The sequence below is a fragment of the Calonectris borealis genome, chromosome 6 (genome assembly GCF_964195595.1).
Source record: "Calonectris borealis chromosome 6, bCalBor7.hap1.2, whole genome shotgun sequence".
In the NCBI taxonomy this organism is placed as follows: Eukaryota; Metazoa; Chordata; class Aves; order Procellariiformes; family Procellariidae; genus Calonectris; species Calonectris borealis.
In genome coordinates, this window is record NC_134317.1 from 22,416,439 (window position 1) to 22,444,077 (window position 27,639).

The following is a 27,639-nucleotide window of genomic DNA, read 5'->3' on the forward strand; positions in this document are numbered from 1 at the left end:
CTCATAACTGGCTTGGGAATGTGAGAAAATACTGTAATTCCTACTTTGCAGATGGGAAGAAGGACTAAGTGTCTCAGTTTTTATATAATGTGCAGACACTTAAATATGTTTTTTTAAAATACGTTTCAACATTGTTCTGGAATCAGTGTAACACTATGTTTGAAGTGCTGAAGGTGCTAGCCTCAGCAGGATGCTGGTGATATATATCCGTTATCCTTGCTTTCATGACCATATAGATTTGTGAATAGAAACTCAGACACCCCCTTCTGCCCTCAGAGACATTTGGTTTTCTGGATGGCCTGCAGTTCACAAAGCAAACAGCAAAATAACCTTAAAACTGAAGGCTAGGCCAGACCTTAGTACATCTATCTCATATTTAAAAACTGCTGGAATGAAAGATACAATTTTCCACTTCTTTTTTTCCATCATGACTGGCACAATTTTTCAGGCTAGTGAATCACTTCAGACAGCTAGACTGGCTTTATCCTGCTCTAGAAATCAGGGTGACATACTGCACGAGCAACTCCATAACTATTTCATAGGACACAACACCTAACACAGAGTGTCTAAATAATGAAAGCTACATATCAGGCCCCAAACTGGCATAAGTCTTTTCCCAATCTTTGCCTACTCATACAATAGCTTTTTGAATGATTAGGAAAAAACGCTCTGTTGCCACAAACAGAATTCAGACTTAAGTGCTACCTAGCCGCAATCCAGATCTTAAGCACCTTCCAATCATATTTTGATTGAGGACGTAAAAGGTGAAGCATTCATCCACTTAGTTGATAACCACGTGACAGAGGGGAAGCACATAGCTAGGTTCCCTAGGTTCCTTCTTTCATTTTTCAGCTTTCCAGAAACATTATGCTTTACTACGATCTTAACATCCTTCTTCTTCACCCTATTGACTGCCTAACCAAGAACATCCAAAATTTGTCAACAGCATTCAGAAGATTGGCTCATCTCTATAACCTCTGTCCATTCAGCTTCAAACAGAATCCTGACTACATTTCATAGTGTCTACCTACAAAGGCCAGGATCCTCTCAACATTATAGCAAATGAACTACAGCTATGCCTGTCCACCACATCCTTTAACAGTTATATTGCAAATAAGAAATGACGCCATCGACATCACAATCAAACTCCCAAAAGTCATGCCCAACTATCTCCCAGCTCTTCTCCAAGGGAGCCATGATCTCACGATTTCTAGGATAAAGTTAAAAAATTGCCATGTTTTAGCCTAAAAAAATCCACAGCCAACAAGAGGGAGAAAAAACCCTGAGGCACGATTACAAAAATATAGCCATTTTCTGAGAAAACACATCTATTCATCAGACTTAAGAGCTGCTTCTGCTTTGGGATTAGCTCATATAGCACAAGGCTGGTAAGAAAGGAGCAAAGATAAAAGACAAATTCCGTTATGAACTGGAGAGGTCTCCTTCCAACAGCAGAGAAATCTTGTTCCCTGGACATTACCTGAGTCCTTGAAGAAGAATCCATCTGACATGAAGGCCAATGTATTATCACTCTACTGATGCACAACTGATCTGCCAGTTGTGGAGTAATACAAGTTTCCTCAGAGAATATGTGATGCAGTCGGCAACATGCATTTGACCTATTAACCTGCTGTCTGGGTAAACAGAGCTTACTATATTCTTCTGAACTACTTTGAGACTAGATATCTTCAGAGACAGTTCATAAGGAAGAAAAGATTTTGCACTGCCTGATCAGACCCTTGACACATTCAATGTATGGCATTTTTCTAGCTTTTCAGTGCACTTACCTTCCAACCCAGTCAACAGCTAACCCATCAGGATTAACTATGTATTTGAGATTCAAGTCAACTTCCTTTGTAGGATTGTTCCTACTGCTGTCAAATGTGGGCAGATAAGCACGTTTGATGGCTCCAAACTCAGAACCCCGTCCCAGAATGCTGAAGTACACAATACCTTCAAAAAAGTTGACAAAGATAATTTTTAATGTCTAGTTATTCCATATTTTTGGAAAATTCTAATCTTCCTGAGGCTCTTATGTGAAGATACCAGACCCATTTATTTATGAATAACACAGAGTTGTCTGTTCAATTAAATTTTTAAGCCATTCATCGTAGGCAAGATGCACATCTAAAATCATCTTGATCTAGATTATCGAGAAATACGTATCACATTTTTCAAGAGAAGAGGGTCTTAGCTTTGAAGCCCTTGCATGTGATTTTGAGAGTAATTTAGATTCTCATGACCCTAAGGAGCAATTATGGCCCAGGACAGTGGCCTTGTGAAAAACGCAAAAGCAGGGAAGCTGATAAAGAGACAAAGATATAAGCTAATATAGGGATCTATTGGTCATGCTACAGAAATGCATCTTTTTAAACCGACCACTGCATGGTTGAGTATTAATGTTCTACACATACTCACTCAGGCCTATCCCTTCAGGGTCCCAATCATAATCCAGAGCTTGGATGCGCTCCTGGTTATCAATATAGTCAGAGTACTGTTCTGATGAGATATTGTATCTTCGAATCCGCACATTATCTGGCAGCAGTAACAATGGAGGATTACCTGGGAAACGATCATGAATTTTACTTTCATGTATTTCTCATTTTAGAAGAAACAGATGAAAGTCACTTCTACTCAAAACTAAATGGGGGTTTTCACAAGTTTTGTCTGCATAAGAAGCAGAAGGAACACAGGGCCACTTCTAAAGCTTCAGAGCTATTCAAACTTCTTGGCTTTGCAAAATTTATTAAAAACTCTGGAAATGCCTACCGCTGAGGATAGTATTATCCTTTTCACCATAGATTTTGTGCAGTAGTAATCATTAAGGGATAATTCCTTAAAAATTCTTAAACATTACAGTGTTGGCATATCACCACCTCACATCTCAAAAATAGAATGCCGCTATACACACTATGCAGTTCAGCTCCCCCCCTCAAAGTACAGGAAACGGTTTTGAAAGTACAAATAAATTGCCGGTACCTTGAGCCATGACCTGTCTGAGTTCTTCTACCTGAAAGTTTTTAAATCCTGATGTCTCCGTACTCAGATGAATGTTCTCCTATCCACAGGTTAATTTGCGGTTAGCCTCAATACTCCAATAATTTGACTATAGGGAGTATCAGTCCCACCTGGCTGATTTTGCTGGTGAGAAAATTTAATTGTTCAGCCCTTTTGCTAAGGACAAAGTCCAGTTGGGAGTCATGGACTTAAATTCTAGGCCTTCTTCCAGAGAAGTTCTCCTACATTAATCACATCTTCACAGAGCCAATGAGAAATATCAAGGCATTCACCCGGGAAAGGAAAATCTCATTTACCAGTGCCTTTTCCAAATAAAAATGCTCAATTTCCTATGAAGTGTTCATTTGAACAAAATCCCTTTCTCTCTAAGTCATGCCCAACTATGGGAGAATGAGACAAGTGACTCTATTCTCTGATGAACATACAATTCTGTGTAGAAATTGACAGCATTTCCTGTAACAGGAAAAAGGGAACCTAATATTCTATGTGTGTTCTGAAAATGCCTACTGATCAGGCCTGCAGCAGACACAGGCAAAGGAAGCCCTCATTTATGAGTGCTGTGAGCTTGTACTATAGAGAGTGGTAGAGTTCTGGGCGTACATAGAAGTAGAACTTCAGGCACAACACATTTCATGATGTTATCAGCTACAGTCATGTTATATTCATGTTATCTTCTATCACTCAGCCTTGAAAACTTTGGGTGTCTATAAGTGTCCTGAATAAAGCCTATGAAGAAGGGTTTCAAAGAACTAGATTTCTGACACAGGCACGTAAAGAGGCAGCCAGGCAGAAACTGAGGTGCAAATGCTCTTTTGTATTTCCAGTCTCATGCTTAACAGTAAATATTTGCTGAATTAGGCCCCTGGACTGGAAACCCGGAGACCTGGTTTTCTTGTATCGTTTCTCATATGACAAATAATTTTTAGGTTTCAAAACCTCCAGCAGCATGCACTTTTGGTCACAAGGATGCTGTTCTGAAGATTTTACTATTTGACTAGGCACACCACATTTCTATCATGTATCTCTTACATCTGTTAAAGTGTAAGTACTTTTCCAAATACAGTATTGTTTCTGTCTTTTATATAATACTGCTGCATTGTCACTTTTTTCTATTTTTTTCAGCTCTTTATTATTACTATTCTATAACTGTTATTTTCTGAATCAACTCTGCACCTATTCACTGTCTGTCACACACGATAGTCACTGCACTGAGGTATGATAAAAAGCTAATGATTGATGTTAAACATTGTCCGAAGTCCTTCTGTTTGTGTGCATCAGTCTATGAACAATGAATGGCAATCTGTCATCAAACTGCCTTTGATTTGTACCAGTTTAATGCAACTTTCTTCTGATGCATTATTTTGCTGAGAAAACCTAAACTTCAGGAATAGGCAACATGAATTTCCTTCTGATGACAACCACAGGATAAGCAGGTTTTTGTTTGCAGAAAATTTCAGGAGAAAGGAAGGCAGGCATCCAAATCAAGATATTATTTTTACTGTTTACAATTGGAAGCAGAGATGAGCACTTCTATTCCTTATTATGGAATGGGTGGAATACACAGATAATATTATGTTACAGAATAAAGTCTGGTTTTCATTATCCCCTCCCTAAAAAAGAGACGATTATATTCATTAAGTTGCTATACTCCACTTCCTCTTTACAGGTAGCAATCAATCTTGCTATCAGTTAACATACCATTAGCTGCGCACTGTTTCCCGTGTTGATCACCCACAGACCTGAAGCCATCTGCACAGAAACATTCATAGCTTCCTTTGGAATTCTGGCAGTCCTGGGTGCATGTCCCAAAGATCTCACACTCATTGATATCTAGGCATAAGTAGAGAAAAGATACCTAGAGCTTAATCTCTTTCTTCCACAGGCTGGTCACCTTTACTCCATGAAGTGGTAGGTTTGTCCCTTCTCCACATCCTTTAAAAGATCAGTGACCTAATAAGTGATCTTTAACATCAGCATCTGTTATCTAACAGAAGTCCCCACTACCATCTACTGTTTAACATGTCTTAACTACAGATTGATAACAACTGCATTGCTCCTGCTTATCAGATTGCTTTTCAGAGAGACATTTTTGATCATGTATTTTTGTGTTAAATCACCAAGGAAAGACAAAAGATGAGGCATGACTACAATGAGATGCAAGAGCAAAGCCTTCTTGAAATGCTGAAGCAAAGATACCTAGTCCTCAGAAACAATATCAGCAGGAAGGAAAGGGAGGGGTGGATCACGTTTAATAAAACCACACAAATTGTCCACAAGTGCTGGGAGCAACAAACAGAAGTGTTCTCGTCAAAACATACTGAAATAGTAACTGTGAAGGTATGATATTGCATGACCACGAACAATGGCCTTTGGGTAGACTCCTCGACATATTTTATCTGCATATAACCAGGGCAAAAATATGGCACAATAGACCTTTACTGGAGGTCTGTTCTGGAGCGGAACAGAAGGAGAGTATAACCTTCAGTAAGTTTTCTTTCAATAAGGGAAAAAAACCCAGCAAATCTCTGTCCCTCAGATTGCAAAGATAGGACAAAATCTATATACAGTAAAACAAAACCATATACCTTACAGCCACCAAAAGCTTAAAACAAGTCTGAACTGTGGAGCCAGTTCTTTGTTGAATGAGGCCTGCATGTTAGAAAACATGATTCAGCAGCAAAAGTTTTTAGGAAGCATCTGCTAAATGTATAAAAATCCTGTTAGAATGCAAAAATGGGTAGTCACATTAGAATGATGAAGTGCCAGGTCACTGAACACTTATCAGTGAGAAGATATTCAGAAGACTGAAAATACCATCACAGGAGTTTCGGTTAGTTTCACTGGCCTTGTACCCTGGCCTACAGGAACAGATAAAGCCTCCTTCATTCAGGTTGGTACAGTTATGTTCACAGATATTTTCTGCACATGTTCGCTCTGTTCCAGGATCTGGGGGGAAAAAAAAAAAAAACAAACAATGATAAGAAAAAAAAGTGATAAGGGGGAAGGGGTTGTCATAATTTTGATCTTTATCATTGAAAATGGTTTTCAAGTAGTTTTATTTCCTTTTTTTTCTAACTGAAACTCAATTAATGTGAACATCTATTCTCTAAGGCATAACTAACTAGAAGAGGGTGGTAAATGCTGGTCAAGACAGCTGTCAACTAAGAAGTTTAACCTCTAGAAGTAAGTGAACAGGGTCAGGATAAGAGCCATAACCATCCAACCTCACCTTAAGAGAAATGGCATTCTATGTTACCACCAATCTGCAGCAGCTGCAGAAACTACTTAAGAGACTTGACTCTAACTTCTACCTTTGCCAACCTACCTCTTTCTTGCCCAATCCTTTCTTACCAGCTAAACAAAAAATGTTCTCAATTGCTATCATGCGTAACACATGCCCAACATTATTTATATCTGGAAATTAGAGAGAAGATGACAGCTTGTTCACGCGGTACCTAATCTAAAGCCAATACAGGTTATTGCACAGAATGCATTGCCCTTTAAAATGTGCCTATAATGGAAAAGGCAAGTCAGGAATAATAGATACTCTGTAACAGATAATGAAAATAATACTCTTCTCAAAGTACATATAGAATTCTATTGATTCTGACATATTTTACATATACGCAAAGTACTTTCAAACTCAAATCTGTTATATAAGTAGGAAAGGTAAATAATATATGTTTATTGACAGAGCATGAGAAAAAGATACAGAGGTATGGCAAAGACATTACATTAAGCTGATTATCTCCTTTGTACATACACATCCCAGTGCTGACTAAATCAAGTTTAAACAGCTCAATTTCATATACATGTAGAAGCATAAATTCATTGTACACACACACAAATATTCTATTTTCTCTACAACACAGGTATTTGATATTGGGAAGCCTACAAACGTTACCATCTGATCTGCATTCACATCTATCCCCAAACAGTAGAACGCTGACTGCCAGAAGGTGTCTGTTTTGCACTGTTTCGTATCTTTTTTTATACTTTTATATTTTCATCAAGTCATTGCATTAGGTTATATTGCCTAAAGACCATTGGGATAGTATGTGAAACAGAGAAACCAGCTGCTTAAAAATGGACTGCACTATAGGCTTCTGAGTTATTTGCATTTTGCAAGCATGCTGGATTGTAAATCACCAGTGCATCATTTGGCATACTTTCACTTGAAGCCATCAAAGTCTGACAAATTGAAATTGCAAGTATATGCTCATATTATCACTCTGCAGCTGTCTCTATATTGATATAAAAAGTTAGGAATTATATTTTTTTTTCCAGATTCCATGAGAATACTCTCTCTTGCCTCAAAGGTTCAAGTCAAAGCTTTGCATCTAAATGGATGCTAGTAAATTTACAATGCATAGTTAATAAAAGTTGTGCAGAGGATCTGAGAGGGCCCTCAGCCCGAGGACTGGCTGTCTTTACAGAATTCTGTGGTCATGTCTGTAAACAGGAAAATAGAAGCATCTCAATATACTTTTATTTTTAACAGGGCTAGAGCAACCTATACCAGTTGAGAGTCTGCCCATGAATAATTCCATAAGTTGGCCTATTGCAATTATGATTGAAATATCTGGATGTTCTTGCCTCCATAATGCAACCCATTTCAAAACAAGATCAAAACCAAGCTCAAACCCTTTTTTGTGATGCATAAATACTCTAAGCCTAAAACGGACTGTTTAGAGCACTGAATTTCATAGGGTTTTCCCCAAAAGAAGGAAAACAGAAGATATCCTAGCATAGGCTAATTAAAAAGCAATACTTCTTAGTATGCTATTCAAGAAGAAACATGTATTGTTATCAGTTTCAGAAATTTTTATTTCAATAGCATTGTAATTTTGTATTCTATTGACATTATTACTTACTGCAGCCCATTTCATCAAAATGGTCTCCACAGTCATCGTAATTGTCACAGACATAATGTAGAGGAATGCAATTTCCGTTACTGCACTTGAATTCTTCAGTCGTACAAGGTCTTGGGGTTGGTTCTCTACCTACAGTCGACAAGAGAAACACTCCTCTGTCACAGTTTCAGTTACACAGTTCCAACAGACAGCACTATTCCACATTGCTAATGAGGAAGCTGATGCAGTCAGGTAAAATAACAGCTAGAGTGACTTTGGAAGTCCGTAGTAAAGCTAAAACTATAACCGGGGCCTCCTGACTTCCAGTCACATCCCCATGAACTGAAAGAAGTCCCTCCATTTTATAAAGACAGAAGGAAAATTCTTCGTGTTAATAGTTGATTGAACTTCCTTTTTAATAGCGCAAATCTGTTGATATCCTTTAGCGATATACTTCATACATCTACTGCAGACTTCAAGAGATTATTAGTAAACTATTAACTTTAAGAATATTGTACAATAAAGCCAGCAAATAATATCATTAAGCAACCAAAAATGTGATTAAACTTGATAATATAAAAATCAAGACAGTCAATGAGAACTACATAAGATATCTGAGGGCAAAAACCTATTTAATGTTAACAGAGCTTCTGCAGGATTTGGGCCTAAATATCAACAATTCTACTATGTGCATAACAGTGCCACAAATTCAGAAGTACCCGTTTCTCTATTTTAAAAGTCCCAGCTATCCATCCCATCCTTATTTTATGATAAAGCCAAATTCTTTCCTTATTTTAAGTGGAGTTCATAATAAGCTGACACAATTTAGCTGCTTCTCATAATAAAATACAATATGATTTTGAAAATCATGCTCTGTACTTTTCAGACAAATGTTTGCTGATTTTTCCTACTTGTATGGAGAGCTGCAAATACATAGTACCAATAATCATAGTTCAAATTATTTCATACTGAGCTCTAGTTTTCATAATTTATGTTTCATTTTGACATTTCTATAGTCCTTTGGTATTATTAAACATTAAGCACATCACAATTACTGAATTTGCTGCTCAATTTTGTGTAAACATACAGTGTTCCTCTTTCTCATCACTTCCATCTCCACAGTCATCCTCCTGGTTGCACAGCTCATGACTATATACACAGCGATTGTTTTCACATCGGAAACGGAACGGAGAGTCACAAGCAATATCCACTGAAACCACAGAGATCAAGTCAGTCACACTTTGATACTTCATGCCATTGAGTCACAAATTATACCAATCACTTTTATCTGGTAACATTTATATGTTTCCTATATTTTGAAAGGTGTGGAGGCATTCAGACCCAAAAGAATATTTTCTTCACATTTTGGTGATAGTATGTTAGGCCATTACACATTTTTTGTCAGACGACAGTACATCATCTTTGTCCAAAGGCATACCCTATGACTACATGTAACACTGAAGTTTCTAGATTTGTTTATGAAGTAAACTGATTGAAAATCCAACATGCTATTTAAGTGGCTATATAGGGCATCTAAAAAATTGTTTAAGCAGCACCTCCAACACCTCATTTCTAGAGCTAAAGTCAGGACTCCTCAACCGTATTTACAAAGATGTCCCGACTATACTGATAGCTTTAAAAGCTCAGCACCTTTGAGAATACACGTTATCTGAATTAATCTTTAATCGCAAACAGATGCTTTTATTTTAGATAACCAACTTGAAAATGTGAAATAGTGTCCTTATCTCTTTGATATGTTTCTCCCTACTTTTATAACCACATATACAAACATCTGCAAAGCAGTGAGACACATACTGTAGGAAGATGAAGTGAACTTGCATATGAAGCAATATTCTCAGCACTCATCCCAAATTAAGTCTGTGAGAATCTCCAGTGAAAAGAAAATATTTAAAATTTATTTTCTAATTTTTCTCTCTATTGTAATTAAGAGATTTTATTACACATATTGTTCATCTTAATATATTTTTTTCTCTCTTACAGCAAAGGTGAAGTTCTTCATCGGAGTCATCTCCACAGTCATTATCACCATCACATTTCCAGTATGGCTGGATACAGACATGGTTTTTACATTCAAACAGCATGGGCGGACAGTATGTACCATTAGGATACCGTGTTGCTGAAGAAAAGAGAATTATTATGACATTTTCATTTACAATGAAAATTTTAGGTTTTCCTGAAAAATATTCAGCCCAACCCTCTATTATTTTTTCAATACTCTTCTCTTCATAGTAGGGGATATAATATGAGGCACTGCAAAGATCTACAGCAACAACAGACTACAAGGACTGAGGACTTCTTAGCAGCTATAACGTAACTAATTCAGGTTTGAATGAATAGTGAAACAACATAAGTCACTCCCAGAAGCTTTTGAAAATAAACTGTCATTAATTTAACAAATGCTATTTGAATTTGTTACTGACAAATCTAGTTCAGTTATAAAGGTAAATAATGTCACTGGCACCAAACGTGAATGACTGAAGTACCTAAGATACTTAATTCCAAAAGGACTCATGTTGGTATAGTAAAAAAAATACCCAGATTCTGTAAAAGCTGTGAAAAAAACTGAACTGGAAGAAAGAGAAACCAAAAATATGACTCTTCCAACCTACATAAATAAACCATACCCTTGCCCTTTCAATGGCTTCTTGCCATTGCTTTTTCCATGCTTTTTCCTCCCTTTAAGAACAGCCAAATGTTGTGTAACTCAGGTTCTGAAAGATTAACTGTTGCAATGTACATTCCAGGATGTGGTTACCATCAGAAAAATAAAGGTCCTACTGTGCAGATGCCCCTTCTTACTTAAAGCACAGGTGTTAAAATTAAGTACGCAAGAAGATGTACAGAACTGCCCTGATACCAACATGAAGAGAAAGGAATTTTCCTGAGTACTGAAGCCTAAAATCATTTGAACATATAAGTCAGAACCAACATTTCAATATCGCCTAAAAAGCCGATGTCAGTCATACATTGATAGAACACAGAGGTGATATTTTCATTCCTACTGGGAACAATACTTCCTGGGTAAACAGCTGGAGCTCCATACAAGCTAAGTGTACAGACATTTTTTCACAGTATATCAATATACAGAAGGAAGACAGAAACAGAGAAGTATTTTACTTCCTTGGCTTCACTGGTACTTCAGGAAACTATACACACCTTTGAGCATTATAAAAACCAATCCCATTACAGAACCTTGTTAGAATACGGTACAACTGAAACAGTGACTCTTGCAGTGTCCTTGGGATAGTCAAAAATTTTAACTTGATCACATATGTATCTTCTGCTGGACCTTGTAAACACATTAATTTCCTAGCATTGGGAATGTGTTTACAATCAGTGTAAGAAATGGCAATGCATTATTATATTAAAAAGCTGATTCAAAATATTATACTTATCCTGAATTTTTACTGACATCACTGAGTGCTGCAGAATTCTGTACCTCTAAGGAGTCATCTCACTTAAAGAGAGAGAAAAGTGCAAATATTTCTGGAAGTGAGCTCAATAAGCACCAATTGCAAAGCTTGAAACTCACGACAAGTTGCTTCATCAGAGAAATCAAGGCAGTCTGCATTTCCATCACATCTGAAGCGCTCTGCAACACAGTGTCCACTATCACACTGGAAATAACCTGGATGGCAGGTCCTCAGCTCTGAAAAGATTCAGAAGTAACTGTTGAAATGCCTTCTTGTTCAAATCTAGATAACTTTTTGAGAACAACATCCTAAAAAAGACTGCAAAATCCCAGACCATTAAACCGTGGTATCCTCTACTTTTGGTGGAATGACTAAAACGATCTGGTCAACATTACTCCATTAAAGATGCTTCCCATAAAAAAAAAAATTTTGCAGAATAATTTATCACATTAGAAACAAAAGTGTGAACATATCAAAGGTAGCATCTAGACAATACACACCACAGTCACGTTCATCTGAATTGTCTTCACAGTCATCATCATGATCACAGATCCATCGGGAAGGAATGCAGCGCAAATTGTCACAACGGTATTCACTTTCTGTGCACTCACGAGGACCTTCATTTAAAATGAATGTACAAATATGAAAAATTCCCCAGATGTAGATTTAAACATCCGCACCTGTCTCATTAAACCAGACAAAAAGTAATATAGGCAGATAATCCTTAAAACTAAATGATGTTAAAACAGCATTCCCCCCAATACTCTTTAATTATATTAAACATTCTATGTCCCTATTGACATAATAAAAAGGAAATTCATTGTGGATTTTGTTTCATCACAGAATTATACAGAAATTTTTATTCCAAATCAGAAAAAAAAAGATCCACTCTCATTGTTTAAGGAACTATATAATACTACATTTGCACACAGGGCAGAATTCAAATGTCACTTCTTAGATGAAAACAGGAGTTTGTGTTATTGTGATGACTGGATTTATCAGTGTTTTTATGTATCGAAAATGCTTCCTTGTGACATCGCTGTGGTATTTCAGCAAAGAAAAGACAAGCTATAGAGTAAAACAACAGAACGGTTGCAGTTGAGAGCAGTCTGCCCCCTTCTCATAAGAAATAGAAGGATAGTTAAGTCAAAAGCTGGACTATATAATGACAGCCAAAAAAGAACTCACTGCAGTTGTGCTCGTCAGAGTTATCTCCACAGTCATTATCTCCGTCACACTTCCAGCGCAGAGGGATACATCGATGATTGTCACAACGGAAATCTCCAAAAGGACTGCAAGTCATCTCCTCTGCAGTGTACATAGTTTGCCAACAAAACAGCACACATTAGCATAGACTTTGGAGAAGATGGAATGCACAGAACATAATGGAAGTAGATACAGATGTTCATGCCACAGACTGGGCCAAGTAATAGGGAAATGATTAAGAAACAGCTGAAATAACTATATAGAACCAAGATGGAAACACAAAGAGATAAACTTAGTACTGTCAAAGGAGGGCATCTTGACCTCATGGTGTGTTACACTTTCAAGTCTTTTCTGGTTCTGATATCGTGATCCGATGTGCTCTAAGCTTTGTGTATAAGTGTATGAGAAGTTTCAACACAAATGTGAGAGTCTGGGAAAGCATCATCATACTTCCCATACTGATGGTTTCACCAGCACAGGAGGTAAGTTAAGTAAATGTAGAAAACACTAACAGTTTTAATTGTCTAAAATAGTTCAGCTCAAGAAAAGTATTTCGTGTTTCATTTGATGACATATTGGGCAAAATAATAAAATCCTGGTCTTCAGAGCTCATGAATGCTACACAATGAATTGCTGCACATCATAGAATTTTTCCTGAAGACAAATAACTACCAGGGTAATTAACTGATATCAAACAAAATCTGCCCAGGGAAATATGCCCAGGTACATTATTACTGAAGACTTTCAGAAAATCAAGGTGTTTGTAAATTGGAGAAATATTTTAGGTACAAAGTTATGTTGAAATGACCTTCTCCTCCAAACATACCACAGCCTTGTTCGTCACTGTTGTCTCTGCAGTCATCATTCCCATTGCACACTGCCCAAAATGGTATGCAACGGTAGTTGGTTCTACAGCTGAATTGCGTGTGATTGTCACACCGATAGGCAGGGCCCACTGAAAGAGGCAGTTGTCAAAGTTAGTTGTGTTACTTAGCCATTAAACTGTCCTCCTTGCTATTCTGCCTTTCAAAATCTGTTAAGATTTATAGTCAATTATTTCTACTAAAAAGAGCTATCTGCTAATTTCAGTGTTGTAAAAGAGAGAGCGTTAAATGTATCTGATTTTACTATCTTTTCCAATCTATGCTGCTTGTATTCTGCGTATGCTACAAACCCATGACAGGTTCAAATGACATTCAGTGTGTTTTTCCCCGAAGTATTTAGAGCTGGTAACGGTGGTAATAGAAGCCCCAAATCCAGAAGCCAGAGGAGGCAGCTTGTCCTCAGATGGCAAAACTTGGTCACAAGTTCTTCCAGATGGCCAGTGACTCAAAGAGACATACTGGAGCACACAGCAAAATCCTGCTGTTAAACATAGGCTATACTGTGCTCTGCGTTTGTTCTTCTTGTAAGCTTTTGTTTCCAAATCATGTGCCTATCATCATGAGAAACTTTAGCTTCAAGAAATGAAACTTTACTTTGTTTTTGTAAGAAGTATGACATGCATCATGCTCCAAAGTGGAATAAGGTAAAAATTGGTGAACTGGCATTCACTGCTTCCACATAAGCAATGGATCAGCATATATCCTTTTTACAAAGTGTTGCTGGGGCCAAGCAAAGGATGCTGCTAGCATCAAGCAAGTCAGAGTGAGACACTCCCAGTTCTTGATAATTTGGCCAGCACAAATAAGATTTCTCCTCTTCAAGAATAAGAAAGTAGTAAATTATCACATAGCCTCTATGTTTTCTAATACTCTTTACTACATGATGGCAATTAGCTTGCTGAAAATATTCCTTTCCAATAAATTTTCAACCTCAGGAAAATTAAGTAATGCAGTTTGCTCTGCTTTTGGTGCACTATAATATAGGCAGTTTACTACAGCTGTGTGCTTACTGCATTCGTGGAATGGCTCATCAGAGTTATCACCACAATCATCATCCACATCACACTTCCAGGACTGTGGGATGCAGCGGCCATTGTCACATTTAAATTGGCCTGGAGGACAGGTTCTACTGGCACAGTAAGTACTATCTTCATCCGAGTTGTCACCACAGTCATCCTCTCTATCACACTGCCAGGCTTCTGGGATACATCGTTTATTGGCACACTGCCACTGGTGAGTTTCACACTGGTGATTAGCTGAAAGAATACAAATTGGCTGTTAGAATACTGAAACTTACAGGAATGGTCTGCTGCTGTTATGTCAATTGAGCAGTTATCATCCCTACATCAAAAGTTAAAAAGAAAGCCACTAAAAATTTAAAACATCACATTTACTTGCCCAGTTAAGGTACAGATTTCTAAAGTCACATGGCACACTTCCCACAGGCATCTTCAGAGAAGCTCATTAAAGCTCTACATGTTTCTAGGAGCGAGACAGATACTATCTTCTCCTAAAGCAGAGGGGAGTAAACTCAGCATTCAAACATGATTGAGGCAGGGGCTCCCAGTCACTTCACAAAGGAGCTAAGTGACATTGTGGCTCTGGTCATACTACCAACTCAGATGTTCATTGCCTGATGAGCCTGTTCCTCTGACTATGAATGAACATGCCAGAAAATTTTGCAGGAGACCATGCTAATAACAGCTCCACAACCTATAAATGTACAGCCTCTATTTCCAAAGGGCAAAGCACTGGAAGCTGATATCAGCAGTGCTGGCAAACTGGGGGAGCTCTGAAGATCTATGAAAATAGGAGTCAACACTAATCTCTGCTTCCAGACTTTGTATGTCTCACTGGACACCATCCTACTACTTTTTCACATATACTGCCAAACTGTTCAAGAGGAAACAGTATATTATGATTTCCATACATTTTCTACACTAAAGGATTCTGTGCCCATGCATGAGATGATGAGCAGAAGGAATTATAAAGACCTAAACTGACTAACCATACGTTAAAACTGGTGACACATTATGCAGCTGCCACATTGCTACTTATTTAATATTCCCCTGTGCTACACTTAAGAGCATTTGAAACTCAGGTAAAATTGACATTTCACTTAATTCTATCATTGTTAGAAACACTTTGCTAACGGAAGGCAATGAAATTATCAATTACACAACCACACTGCTTTCCCCCCCACACTTCCTCTTTATGTTATTAAGCTTGCAACTGCCAGAACTACACTATTTACAAAAAGAGAACTAAGGATGTGCTTTTTTAAATCAGACATAAGTATGTGGAACAAGACAGGTTTTTAAGGAAATCACATTATTCCCACAAGCATAATTAGACTATATTTCTAAAATACTGCCATCACAAACAGCTCTCCAAAACAAATCTTCCCACATGCAGTGGATTTTGTGCAATGCAGAGGGTGAAATAATTTTGTCCCATAACGCAAAGTTCTAGAATACAGGGATAATTAGCATACCTGGTAGACTGACCTGGGCATCAGGAAGCCTTAGATTCCTCATACTCACCATGGCTTTACTCAGAACAAAACGAAGTGGGTCCTGCTTCTAGTATTTTATACCTCAGATTGTAATTTACACCAGTGCAAATCTGTCTCAAAGGTACAGAAAATGTTTATGTTTTGATATAGTACATTTTTGCTCTCCTTTACCCTGCTTTTGCACTGAGGTGAATTGCTCTAGCAGGTGCAAGACTAGAAAAGACTGTACCTGTCTAACTCACCTTTTCATCTGTAAAAAAGGGATAAGGATTCTGAAATTTATATATAGTTTACATGTTTTGTACTGGCAAAACACTTAAATTTGTTAGTTGTAACATACCACAAAGTACAGGATCTTCATCTGATCTGTCATGACAATCTGGCTGGGTATTGCACAAGAAATGTGGACTTGTGCAGTTCCCATCATTACACTGGAACTGACCAACTGGACAGTATCGGTGTGGACAGGTAGGGGGCTCATCAGAGCCATCTCGACAGTCCCTCTGTCCATCACATTTCCACCAGATAGGAATACACCTACAAAGAGAAAACAGTGTTTTCTTTGTTGAGGATATGTCTCTACAGATATACAACCATCCTTTTACAGCACAAAAGACAGTCTTGTCTCAGTGTTATTTCTTGAAACTTCCAAGACGTCTTGAATTTCATGTCCTCTGTTTCATAAGTCAAATGCTAGCAAAATATGCCAGAATACTGTCACCAGAAACAGATGATATTGGTGGGCCTCTAGAAGGAAGTTCACAGCAAATTAATACGGATTTAATTTTTATGTTTATTTGTGGTAACCATCTCTCATGCTTTTCAAATCAATCTTCAATTGGATTTTTAATGAGGTAACATTTTAATAATTCACCTGAACTTTAGCACAAGAATTTCACTAGGGATTGTCATTGTAACACTGCTTCAAAAGACCACCCAATAAGCACACCTGTCTCACAGCTCCAGAGTGATACAATATCAGCACAGTAGCTCTTATATCACCATTCCTCTCCCTCCACTGCTGTTGTCTCAGAAAAAGGGTCAGAAATGTGCCCCCACATCAGCTAAATGGCTTTCCTGGGCCACTGTCAGACAGCATATATTTGGCAGAAATAGATACATTGTAAAAGTTGTACAAAAAAAATAAAAGAAGGTTCCAGGTTTGTGAATTCAACTGGAAATGGTTTCTGGAGGTACATGTTTCTAACAACCCAAACTTTGCTACATTAGCAATGTCATATAACAGGAAGAAAAGGAAAAAAACACTATTTAAACAATGAGTCTAGAAGTATTTTTCCAAAACGGAAGCCTGTCTGGTCCTGGCTTTGTCTTTGCAAGCACACCACAAACTCACTCATAGTGAAAGCAGAAGGAATCCCTAATTTCATGCCCTTTTGAAGAGACTAAATTGTAAAATATATCCTTAAAAAGATTTTGGAAAAAAGACGGTGAGCAGTGGACTTACCTCTCAGTGTCTGCACAGAGAAACTGGGTGCTAGAGCACATTGGAAGGCAGTGGGCTGTATTGCCGAACTGTACTATCATGAAGTTATCGGGACATTCACAGGAATAACCCTGACCACCAGCTTTTATTAGACAAAGATGGGAACAACCACCATTGTTGGTGCCACAAGGATTATTAACTGGTAAAACAGAAGAATAAATATTACCATACTTTGCAAATCCCAGGACACAAAGGTCTCAATCTACAACAGACTCCTCTAATAATGTATTGAAAGCCTAAATGTCATAAGTTGAAAAACAAAACCTAGGTAAGTAGGCACTTAGTGAGATAAATATGTATGATTTCATATACAGGAAATGTATGCTATTAAGCCATGACGTTTTAGAAATCAATTTAAAATTATGCATTTCCAGTCATTGCTATTGAAAGAAAAGGCAATTTATAAATGTAAAGAAGAGGCCTACATTTACTCTGTGCATTTTATTCCCCTTAGCAAAGGCAAAAGCTGAGCGCACTCAGGAGCCTTTACAATTAGTCTCCGGATAACAGCTGACCCTCTAAATGCAAATCTAATTCCGTTTTCTCACCAAATGGCTGTCTGTATGGATGGTAAATGTGGATGTCAAATGGCCTGTGTGTGGTGTTCACAAGAACAGTCCTGTCTGATCCGTCATATTTATTTCCCTTTTCAACAGTTCTTGTGTTCCAGTCAGTCCAATATATCGTGTCTTCAAAAATTGTTATTGCAAACGGATGAGGTAAAGTCCCATCATATACTGTGTGACGATGATGTCCATCCAGATCAGAGAACCTACACAAAGAAAAATATGTGCAAAACATTCAGATAAATGCTAAGACATCTTCACACCTTTATTATGTATGGTTATGGTACTTCATTATTGGTGAACAGGATCATGCAATGTGGAATTGCAGCTTCTTTAGTCCCTAATGATAGAGCGCTGTCCTCAGTGAATTCATTTTAAGATATGCAGGAAAGTAAAACAGGTTATTTTAGGCAAATAAACGGAAATTCAACTGAAATGTAAAGTCTTCCCACAGAAGCGCATCAGCTAGTCCAGTGAAATTTTGCACATTTACTGGCTTACAGCAAGTTATTTTTGTCACACAGGAGACTAGCTTGCCTGGATCATTCAGACTGCTAATAATGGAACACTTAAGACAATAATAGGCTCCTGTATTCCTAAATTTTACATGTCTTTCTGATTTAGAGCCTCCTCTGATGAGGTATCTTTAATAAGATGTTATATTTTTACTATCACCTTGCTATAGAGGGAAATTACAAAATACAAGAGAGAAAAAGAGAGAGAGAGAAACATACATATAATTAATATACATTTAAAAAAAGACATTTCTAAGACTTCAGCATAGAAAAGGCTGCCAGAAGAACAAATGTAAAGAATAGAAGTAAATATAAATCTAAATGTACATGTAAATATGAATACAAATATAAATACTAATATAAATACAAAGGATTGTTTTTAAAGTATTTCAATGCCTTGACAAGAACCAGAATGCTAGTTATTAATTTTTACTGATATTTAAGTGGAAATTTTCTAAAACTAGAAGCAATTAATAGATTTTTCTTGATTAACAAAAAAACCTCATATGCTAACAGGAAATTCCATGTCGTACCTATGGACAAATGTTCAGACATCTTCTAATGATTTGTATACTGTTTTATTAGCACATAACTAGTTTAGTTACAAGTCAACTTTTATCTATAGGCAGAAACAAGAGAATCGGAAAAAATAGTGATTTTATATTCAGTTTTGCTTTGGTTCAGGTTGTACACCTAGAGAAGTTGCATATTCAAGTACAGACTGTGAATCTTTTCACTGTAATTTTTGGACCACTTGCAGTGGGACCTAGGATGCAAATATAGGAACTAGGCTACTGTGTCATCTAGTGATTTGTATCGCCTACTACTCCAGACATTCTGACTCTGGTTTCCTATAGAGTCAGTGGGTAGAAATACGTACGATGCTTACAGCATCTATAAATGCTACCACTGCAATCTGACATGAGCAATTTTTCAGTTGTTTTATTCTTTTCCGCGTACGTACTCAATGTAATTTAGATGGGCATCTGCCCAGTAGAGCTTGTCGTTGGTGTAATCTATGGTGAGTCCATTGGGCCACTCTAACTTTGTAGAGATAATCACCGTCTTCTCCTTGCCATCCATGCCTGCTCGTCCAATATAGGCTCGATCTGCCCAGTCTGTCCAGTAAATCTGTCTGTTCAAATAAATACTTACAGTTAGGATTGCAGTAAAAATATGCTGAAGTAAATATTAGAAGCCACACCTCAAATATAGTATTTCCTGCAACAGAACTAAAGCAGAGATTGAGGAAGATAAGAAAAAGGTTCATATATTTGTTACTTTTAACTGCTACAGCAGAATTCTTTAAAGAATGCAATTGTCTTTAAAGACAGCCCCACTGTCTATCAAACCACACGCACTTCTATCAACCTTTTTAGTCTTGCAATCAAAACTTCCTTGTCCACATGGAACCAAATTCCACTTTCAACGATATCTGACAGCCCAGCATATATACCTACGAAAGGCAAGCTACTATTTTTCCTAAGCTGCAACTAAGATCTAATACCACGCAAATCTAAGTGCAGGCAGCCAAAATTTATTTCAGATTTTCAGAGACAGTGCAAGACTATTTGCAAAAGAAAGGAAAAGCACTCTTGAAATTTCATACCCATATTTTGGATGAACAACAATTGCTCTGGGGTACTGAAAGCAGAAAGTGTTGTTGGCATCCACACACTGATCCACCAGTTTTTTCCGGAATCTTCCATCAAGTTCAGAGACATAGAGACAATCTTTGTAGGCATCCACCCAGTACAATTTTCTGAAATGTTTTAGAATTAATTTATTTACTCTTATTTACTTTTTTTGGTTTATTTTGCTTCACAGCATCTTAAATTTCACAGTTCTTTTTTCTCCTAGAAGCAATATATCCACTGCAAAGGAAGAATATACATACTGTACTGACATCTCTTCTACACCATGCTCCAGACTGCCCTTTTCACTCCTTCTGTTCCTGCATCCACAGTCATTGGTGCCAAATTCAAACTTGCAGTTGCCCAGTTGAATAATAATATTCCATTTGCCTATAAATTCCTAAACCCCCCTTCTTTTCCCTTCCTCTCCTACCAACAATGGCCAGTGAAAAGGAGGAGGAAAACAGACATGCAGTGCAATGGATTGTGACCAGGGCTGTAAAGTATTGGAAATATTCACCATCTGTTCCATGCTGCCACCTCTGCTCTCATCAAACAGGTAGAACAGTTGGCAGGTTCTCCTTTGAAAATTCCTAAGCAGTTTGATGGCCTAATTTAAATTTCACCTAGAATTTTCTAACACTTCTATTACTTTGCCTAGGAATTATACACAGCTGTAATCAAAGAAATCATGCAAGTTGAAGCAATGATTTTAAAAAAGCCTGCAACAAAACAAAGCATTTAATTTAACTAGAACTACAGCAGGCTGCTTTGAAATTGTCTGCACAGCTGGTCAGCTCCAACACCCACAGGGACATTCCAGAAATAGCCTGACAGATACAGTCTCTGCCTACACCACCCCAAGCAGTACCATTCCCACCAGGGAGGAGGAGAAGGTAGTCTTCCCCAACCTGCACCTCATGGCATCCTCCTGTCCTCTCCCTGTACTGAAAGTGAGCAGAAAACCTCATCTAACATTGTATCGTCCTTCAGCCTTTCTGAAACACCTGAACAAAAACTGAATGAAGACACAACTAATGGTAGCTGAAATAATTCAGTAACTGTATTAGTAATGGAGCAGTAGGACCACTTCGGCTAAAATTAGGCTTTTCTTTCCTCACCTCTCCATGAATCATAAAGCATTTAGGACTGCTGGCAACATTAACTATCATTAGGTTTAGAGACAAAGTGGTTTAAAAATAAAAACTACTATATTGACATATTCATATAAACTTTCATACAAGTTCCAAATGTGACTTTTTGAACCATTCTCTTTATTTGGCAGAGTCTGATCCATGACATTTAAACTTTTCATACTGATAGTACTGCACTCGGAAAGCAAAACCTGATGAAACACAGCCAAGAACACTGTCAGAGAGGGCACCACACAAGGACAGAGTTTCTGTGGGAGTAAATTAGACTACTTTTTGACACACAGCAGACAATTAAAAAATGACCATAATGCAAAGTGCTTTCCAATTACCTCACCCTTATACTGCTCTCCTTACAGCAAATTATGTGGATCATGTTGTTTGAGCGTCAAAGATGCATTTTTCAAGAGCAAAAGAAACATGCTCTTTGCATTGGTACAGGAGCTAAATTTCATTAATGTTTGTTATTATTTCATTGGAATCTAGTTACCTGTTGTAACATATTGTTACATATTCAACATAAAGTAAAGCCTGCATCCCAACCCCAACAACTGCTAGCAAAGGAATAAAGAGCCTAAGCTCAGAATCCCTACCCCACAGCCACATGTAACATCCCACCTGCCTGCTTTCCTAGTCTGTTCATTAATAGGAAACACTTGTTAGGAAACCAAGGGTCATATGCGCTTTATTATTGATGAGAGAGCAACTCTGATATAACCTCAGTATACTAGATATGCGAGCAATTTAAGTGTTATGTAATATATTAGATGCTGATAAACAATTCCAAAGCAGTTGTATAAGACTGCATCCACAATCCAAAACTATTTCAGCACTCATCGGGAATTTCATATGAAGTGGGAGTAAAACCCTAAGATAAACTCCTTCACACATCATTTCCTTAGTAGTCCAGAAAGACAGAAAACGTATTTTCTTACCTGCCAACCCAGTCAACAGCGATACCTTCCCCGTTGGGCACATCATCACTTATCACTGCCTCCTTATTTGTTCCATTTAGGAACATTCGTTCAATGACCTTCCTCCCCACATCAATCCAGTACAACCTCTTTTCCACCCTGTCAAAGTCCAGTGCCACCACATTTCTCAGTCCTTGCAAAATGAGAGAGTAAGACTGGCCATCTGCTGTGAGATTTCTCAGATAGTAACGGTTGCTAAAAATAAGGTATGGGGAGATATTACTATTTTGCCGGCAACTTTTTCCGTCAGGCTCCCGGATATAGCCTGGGGCACACTTACAGATGTAGGAGCCAGCTGTGTTCTCACAAATCTGGCTACATACTGAAGGAGTTTCATTGCACTCATCAATATCATCACAAGTCTGTTTATCAGACATAAGTTTGTATCCGGGATGACAAGAACAGTAGAAACTTGTCTGTGTGTCTGTACAGTCATGATCACATCCACTGATTGAAGGGTCACTGCACTCATTTATACCTGCGGAAGGAAAGGAGTTCTATTCAGGGAACCGGCTAGCACAGAAAACAGTGCAGTCGCTTTCAAATGTACTCTCTCTGTCTGTCTCTCCCTGCTACCCCCTGAAAACGCTGAATATGAATATGGGCTGCTGTAATAAAGGAGCAAGGCAAAGAATCTAATCTAATATAAAATTATTCTAGCACCTTTGAGGTTTGTCACCAAACACACTGAGTGCAAAATATGCACTTATGAATGGTGTATTTTGGAAATGTAAGGGCAATACATAATAATGTATAAACTATATTTAGTTTATATAATTAGCTCATTTTCACGTTTTGTTAAAACAGTATATAATGAGTATGATTTAATTAAAACAAAAAATTAGATATATACATTTCTTATAATCCTTCTGAGAGACAACCACGGAATAGATATGATTGTAATTAAGCAATTGTCTTAAGAGTTAATTTTTCTTTAAAGCTGCCTAAGCATTTTGAATTAAATAAGACAGTACAAATAAATCGACACATACCACATCCTTTTTCATCACTATTATCTAAGCAATCATCCAACCGATTGCAGACTTTAACCATTTCAATGCAGTTTCCATTGTCACATTTAAAATGATGCGGAGAGCAGGTTGCTTCTGGTGTACTACAGAGTTGTTCCAGCTCATCAGATTCATCACCACAGTCATTATCCCCATCGCAGATGTAGGCCTTGGAAATGCAGCGTCCATTCTGACAAGTAAACTGGTGCTGTTGACATGGTTCATAGACGCATCCCCTCTCATCACTGCTGTCACCACAGTCATTCCGCCTGTCACATCTGAAGAATGAACACTTTTTTCAAATATAAGAAGGCAATCGCTATCTCTAGGGCAGACGGATAGATACACTCTCCTGATTTCCAAAGAAGGTCAGATATTATTGGCTCCAATGGAAGAGACTTTCAGAAGTCAGGGTCGTATTATATAGAGTCTGATCCTGTGAGTCCTGCTTGTATTCCCCATATGCATTACAAACTGAAAAGAATCACCCCAGGAGAGGTTACTAGGCACAAAAACGATTAAATGCTAATGGTGAGCACTGGGGATATTAACATAGAAAATTCCAGAGCATTTTCAAGTTAAAACTAATGCATGAATGCAGAGCAGATAAATAGTTTCATTACAATATGCAGATCTACTTAACAACTAAATAGTGTGAAAAAAAGGTTGAATTAGCTCTTTCACTTTAAGCAAATTTTGAGAATTTCTGCAGCGGTTCAGGTAGTTACAAACCTGTATGTGTTTCGGATGCACAAGCCATTACTGCAAGTAAACTCATTCTCTGTGCAAGGTCTTCGTGTGCAGTTCTGGTGTTCATCAAATGCATCACTGCAGTCAGCATCACCATCACAGATCCATGCCTGAGGAATGCACCTCCTGAGTGGGGGTCGGTTGTTGATGCATGTGAACTCTGCTGCTGTGCAGTTGCGGTTTGCTGAAAGAAAAGCACGTTCACTGGCACACCAGTGTATATAACACCCTCCCCCGCCACACACAGCCTGGATATCCACCCGTAATCCACAACAGAGCCATGCACCACTGCACCCTCTCATATACAAGACTCACACAGATTGCCACTAATTTTCACTGAGCATTGCTCTTCATGGAGGGTGACTGGGAGCCAAAGCACTTTAGGATTCCTTAGGCAATGCTGGCATGTGCAGAACTCTGGATCTTGTTGGATTCTTAGTATAAGCTTTTCACGCGTCTGGCCAGATTTTCTGGGAGCTGAACAGGTATTAGGCTTAAGGTCTTTATCCCCTGCTTTCTTCAAGGTATTCTGTGCTCCAGGGAGCAAACAGAGGGAGCACCACTGCAGTTAAAAAGGGCAAGACTGCAAATGTATCCAGCTGCTGTTAAAAGAATCAAGGAGCAGGACCAGGCTTGGTGAACCTTCTTCCCTTTGTTGACCCTCTAAACAGCCACGCTTATTTTGCCCACTAAGTTTTAAAGAAATTATGCCAAAACTACGTGATTATTAATATGCACAAGATGTAGTGCCTGACGATCAGGGAGTATGTCCATTGAAGCTGCTATTGCTGCCCAGATCATACAAACAACCCAGGTTAATTATATCTCCATTTGAACTCAACAATTCGAATAGTAATAGCAAAATTAGAATTTTTTTTTTTTTACCAGTAAACTATTCAATTTTAATTCAATATAATGAAAATGAAGATACAGGAAGAGTGTATCTCGTGCTTAAGGTGCACCTTTATGGATAGAAAAACTGGCAGAGGGTGGGAGTTTGTGGGTTGATTGGTTGTTTTCTAAAAAATGCCTGTAGGACAAACAAAGAAAGTGCAGTATCTATTTGCATTAAACACCTACCACAATTATGTCTTTGATCCTCATCACTCATATCCCCACAGTCATTATCACCATCACAGATCCATGTTGCTGGGATACATCTGCCATCATCACATCTGAACTGGTCGCTTGAACAAGTCCGCACTTGGGGCACTTAAAAATGAACACAATCACTCTGCTTGTTAAACTAACCTGCACTGCCATGAAAATCTACTGAGGAGGGTATTTTAGGGAGATTCTTATGATAGTGAAATGTAAAATAGAAGCTTAAGTGTAAGACATTTTCTTAAGCTAACGGTGCAACTCCAGCAATGTGTGAAGTGAGTTATCAACCCTGCTTAAATCATAGAAGAATCTGTTCTGCCTTGTGTTATGCCAACTTTTACAGTGAGAATAATGACTATGTTGTAATATCAATTCTCAGTGACTTCAGTTAGCCCCTTCTCTTCCTCCCTGGAGATTATGCTACTTCTTCTCACCTTCTTCCCCCCTCCGCTGCTTATTACCATCAGTTTCTATTGTACATACAGGATTTGCTTATTGTAATACTATGATACTCTACCTCATACTGTGTCAACAATGTTCCTCTGCATCCCACATTCCTTTTTTCCCCAAATGCAATATTGCACGCACACTTCCTGTACAGCATGACATCTGCTTTTACATTCAGAACAATATCAAAACACTTGCTACTTTTCATCACTTGATTCACCATCATCACAGTCTTATAAAGAGACAGGAGGTTATACATTAAGAGTAATCACATTAAAAGCAACCAGTTGTGGCAATTAAAAGCCTTCCTGTGTATTCCATACACAGCTTTAAGTATTTAAGACTTGAATTACTCAGTGACTCAGACTATTTAGAGTCAGAATAAACCTCAGAAGACACTTATTTTTCACCTAGTCTGGATTCAAGCTTCTGCCTACAAGAGAAACTACCGATTTCCCATAACCCATCGCGTTATATCTTCTGAGTGTAAACTTACCACAAGAGGCAGGTTCATCAGAGCCATCAGCACAGTCTATTCCTTGATCACAGTACCAATGAGCAGGAATACAACGTCCCGATGTACAGCGAAACTCACTATTTGTGCAAGTCAGTGAGACTGGAAGAAAAAACCTATGTATGACTTCTTTCTTTCTGTTACCTTTCCAACTTGTTTTAAGTTGCTTTTGAGTCCATGTTATGCAAAAATATTACAGACCCCAAAAAAGAAAGAGAAAAAATTATGCTAGGAAGGATGTCTTTTCACAGCCTATTTGCAAAGACTTCATTGTACAAACTAGCTTGATCTTTGTATGCAAAAAATGGGCTTAATTCTCTTCTTGGGTATCATATCAGCTAATAAGTAGACAGAATTTGTCCTGGAAATAGGATTGCATGCAGTAACTGTAAATATGTTCTATGTTTATACTTGAGATTTGTGCACAAGAAAATGACCACAGTCCAATATACTCATTTCTCCAGTGCCCAAACCAGGCGGTAGCAGACTCCATGCTTTACAAGGAATCAAAATGTGCAGTAAGGAAGTAATATCTCATGGTAGATAATGCTTTCCCACTGATTTTTCTTCACTTGCAGGTAGGAATCTTTTCTTAATGGCAGTGAAGAACAAACTGTAACACTGAATATTTCCAGCTAAGCACACTGCAAATATTCCTTCTGCACTTTGGCTAAGTCCCTTGATCCTGGCATGTATAGTGGGTTTGATAATTTCTTCAGTAGCTACTGATACTTTCCTGTACCCTCTGATGGTTTCAAGATGGTCCAGAAAGGACCCAGTCTGGCCTTTTAACTTGCTCTTCTATGTGCCTTTAATGATGGAAATCAAAGGCAATTAACACATTGCTCATTAATGTCTTGGGGCTTCTTTCATCTCCCATTCTCCCTTTCTCTCCCTCTTTCTTGCCCTTCACCACTTCTCAATTTAAGTAATTCAGTAGTGCTGCTGGGACATAAACAGTAGAAGGGACAAAGCACACCTTTCATGAGCAGCACAAGACTCACTATGTCTGTATATATAGCCACGTATTTTCGACACATAGGGGTGCATAGATAAAAGTGGCCACATTCTGGCTAGAAAAATTGAACTTATATTTTAGAAAGTTTGTGGCATAGTTAATTCAAGGCAGGTACCTTTAGGAAAACTAGTGAAAGCAAAAATAATCCACCTAGGCAATACTAAAAATAAATCATTATCTGCAAATATCTATTATGTTTTATAAACTGATCCAAAACATTTTATATGGGAAAAGTACTACCTAATTACCTAATACAAATGTCTATACTGGCAAAGATAAGCTGGTTTGTAATTAAGGCTGATATTGAAAACCAGGGACTTTTATACACTAACTGGAAGCTACAATGAAAATGAATCATATGCTAAGGCATACATAACTACATGAAAGAGCTAAAAGAAATTACATTTGAAACTGTACACAATTTCATTTGATTAGAAGGAAAAATATTGCAATGTTAAAGTTCCAGTAAAAGCCAACTCGCTGTAATACTTAATTACCAATTGCCAATTACCTTGTAAAACCATAAAGGATACAGAGCAGAA

The 27,639-nt window shown here is 37.9% G+C and overlaps 1 protein-coding gene across 1 annotated transcript in view; it reads right to left on the bottom strand.

Annotated features, from left to right (window-relative positions):
* The window catches only part of LRP2 (LDL receptor related protein 2), a 131,986-nt gene that overhangs the window by 15,744 nt on the left and 88,603 nt on the right, over positions 1-27,639 (bottom strand). Inside the window, exons 46-67 of the mRNA XM_075153132.1 lie at positions 26,062-26,181; positions 25,095-25,226; positions 23,997-24,198; positions 23,247-23,542; positions 22,216-22,732; positions 20,105-20,257; positions 19,460-19,630; positions 17,963-18,186; positions 17,376-17,553; positions 16,251-16,447; positions 14,406-14,651; positions 13,338-13,466; positions 12,494-12,613; positions 11,806-11,922; positions 11,425-11,541; positions 9,871-10,008; positions 8,959-9,081; positions 7,893-8,021; positions 5,833-5,964; positions 4,717-4,848; positions 2,419-2,562; positions 1,788-1,953 (exon numbers count right to left, since the gene is read on the bottom strand). Of these exons, the coding sequence (XP_075009233.1) occupies positions 1,788-1,953; positions 2,419-2,562; positions 4,717-4,848; positions 5,833-5,964; positions 7,893-8,021; positions 8,959-9,081; positions 9,871-10,008; positions 11,425-11,541; positions 11,806-11,922; positions 12,494-12,613; positions 13,338-13,466; positions 14,406-14,651; positions 16,251-16,447; positions 17,376-17,553; positions 17,963-18,186; positions 19,460-19,630; positions 20,105-20,257; positions 22,216-22,732; positions 23,247-23,542; positions 23,997-24,198; positions 25,095-25,226; positions 26,062-26,181 (3,883 nt within the window). The remainder of the gene's footprint in view (positions 1-1,787; positions 1,954-2,418; positions 2,563-4,716; positions 4,849-5,832; positions 5,965-7,892; positions 8,022-8,958; positions 9,082-9,870; positions 10,009-11,424; positions 11,542-11,805; positions 11,923-12,493; positions 12,614-13,337; positions 13,467-14,405; positions 14,652-16,250; positions 16,448-17,375; positions 17,554-17,962; positions 18,187-19,459; positions 19,631-20,104; positions 20,258-22,215; positions 22,733-23,246; positions 23,543-23,996; positions 24,199-25,094; positions 25,227-26,061; positions 26,182-27,639) is intronic.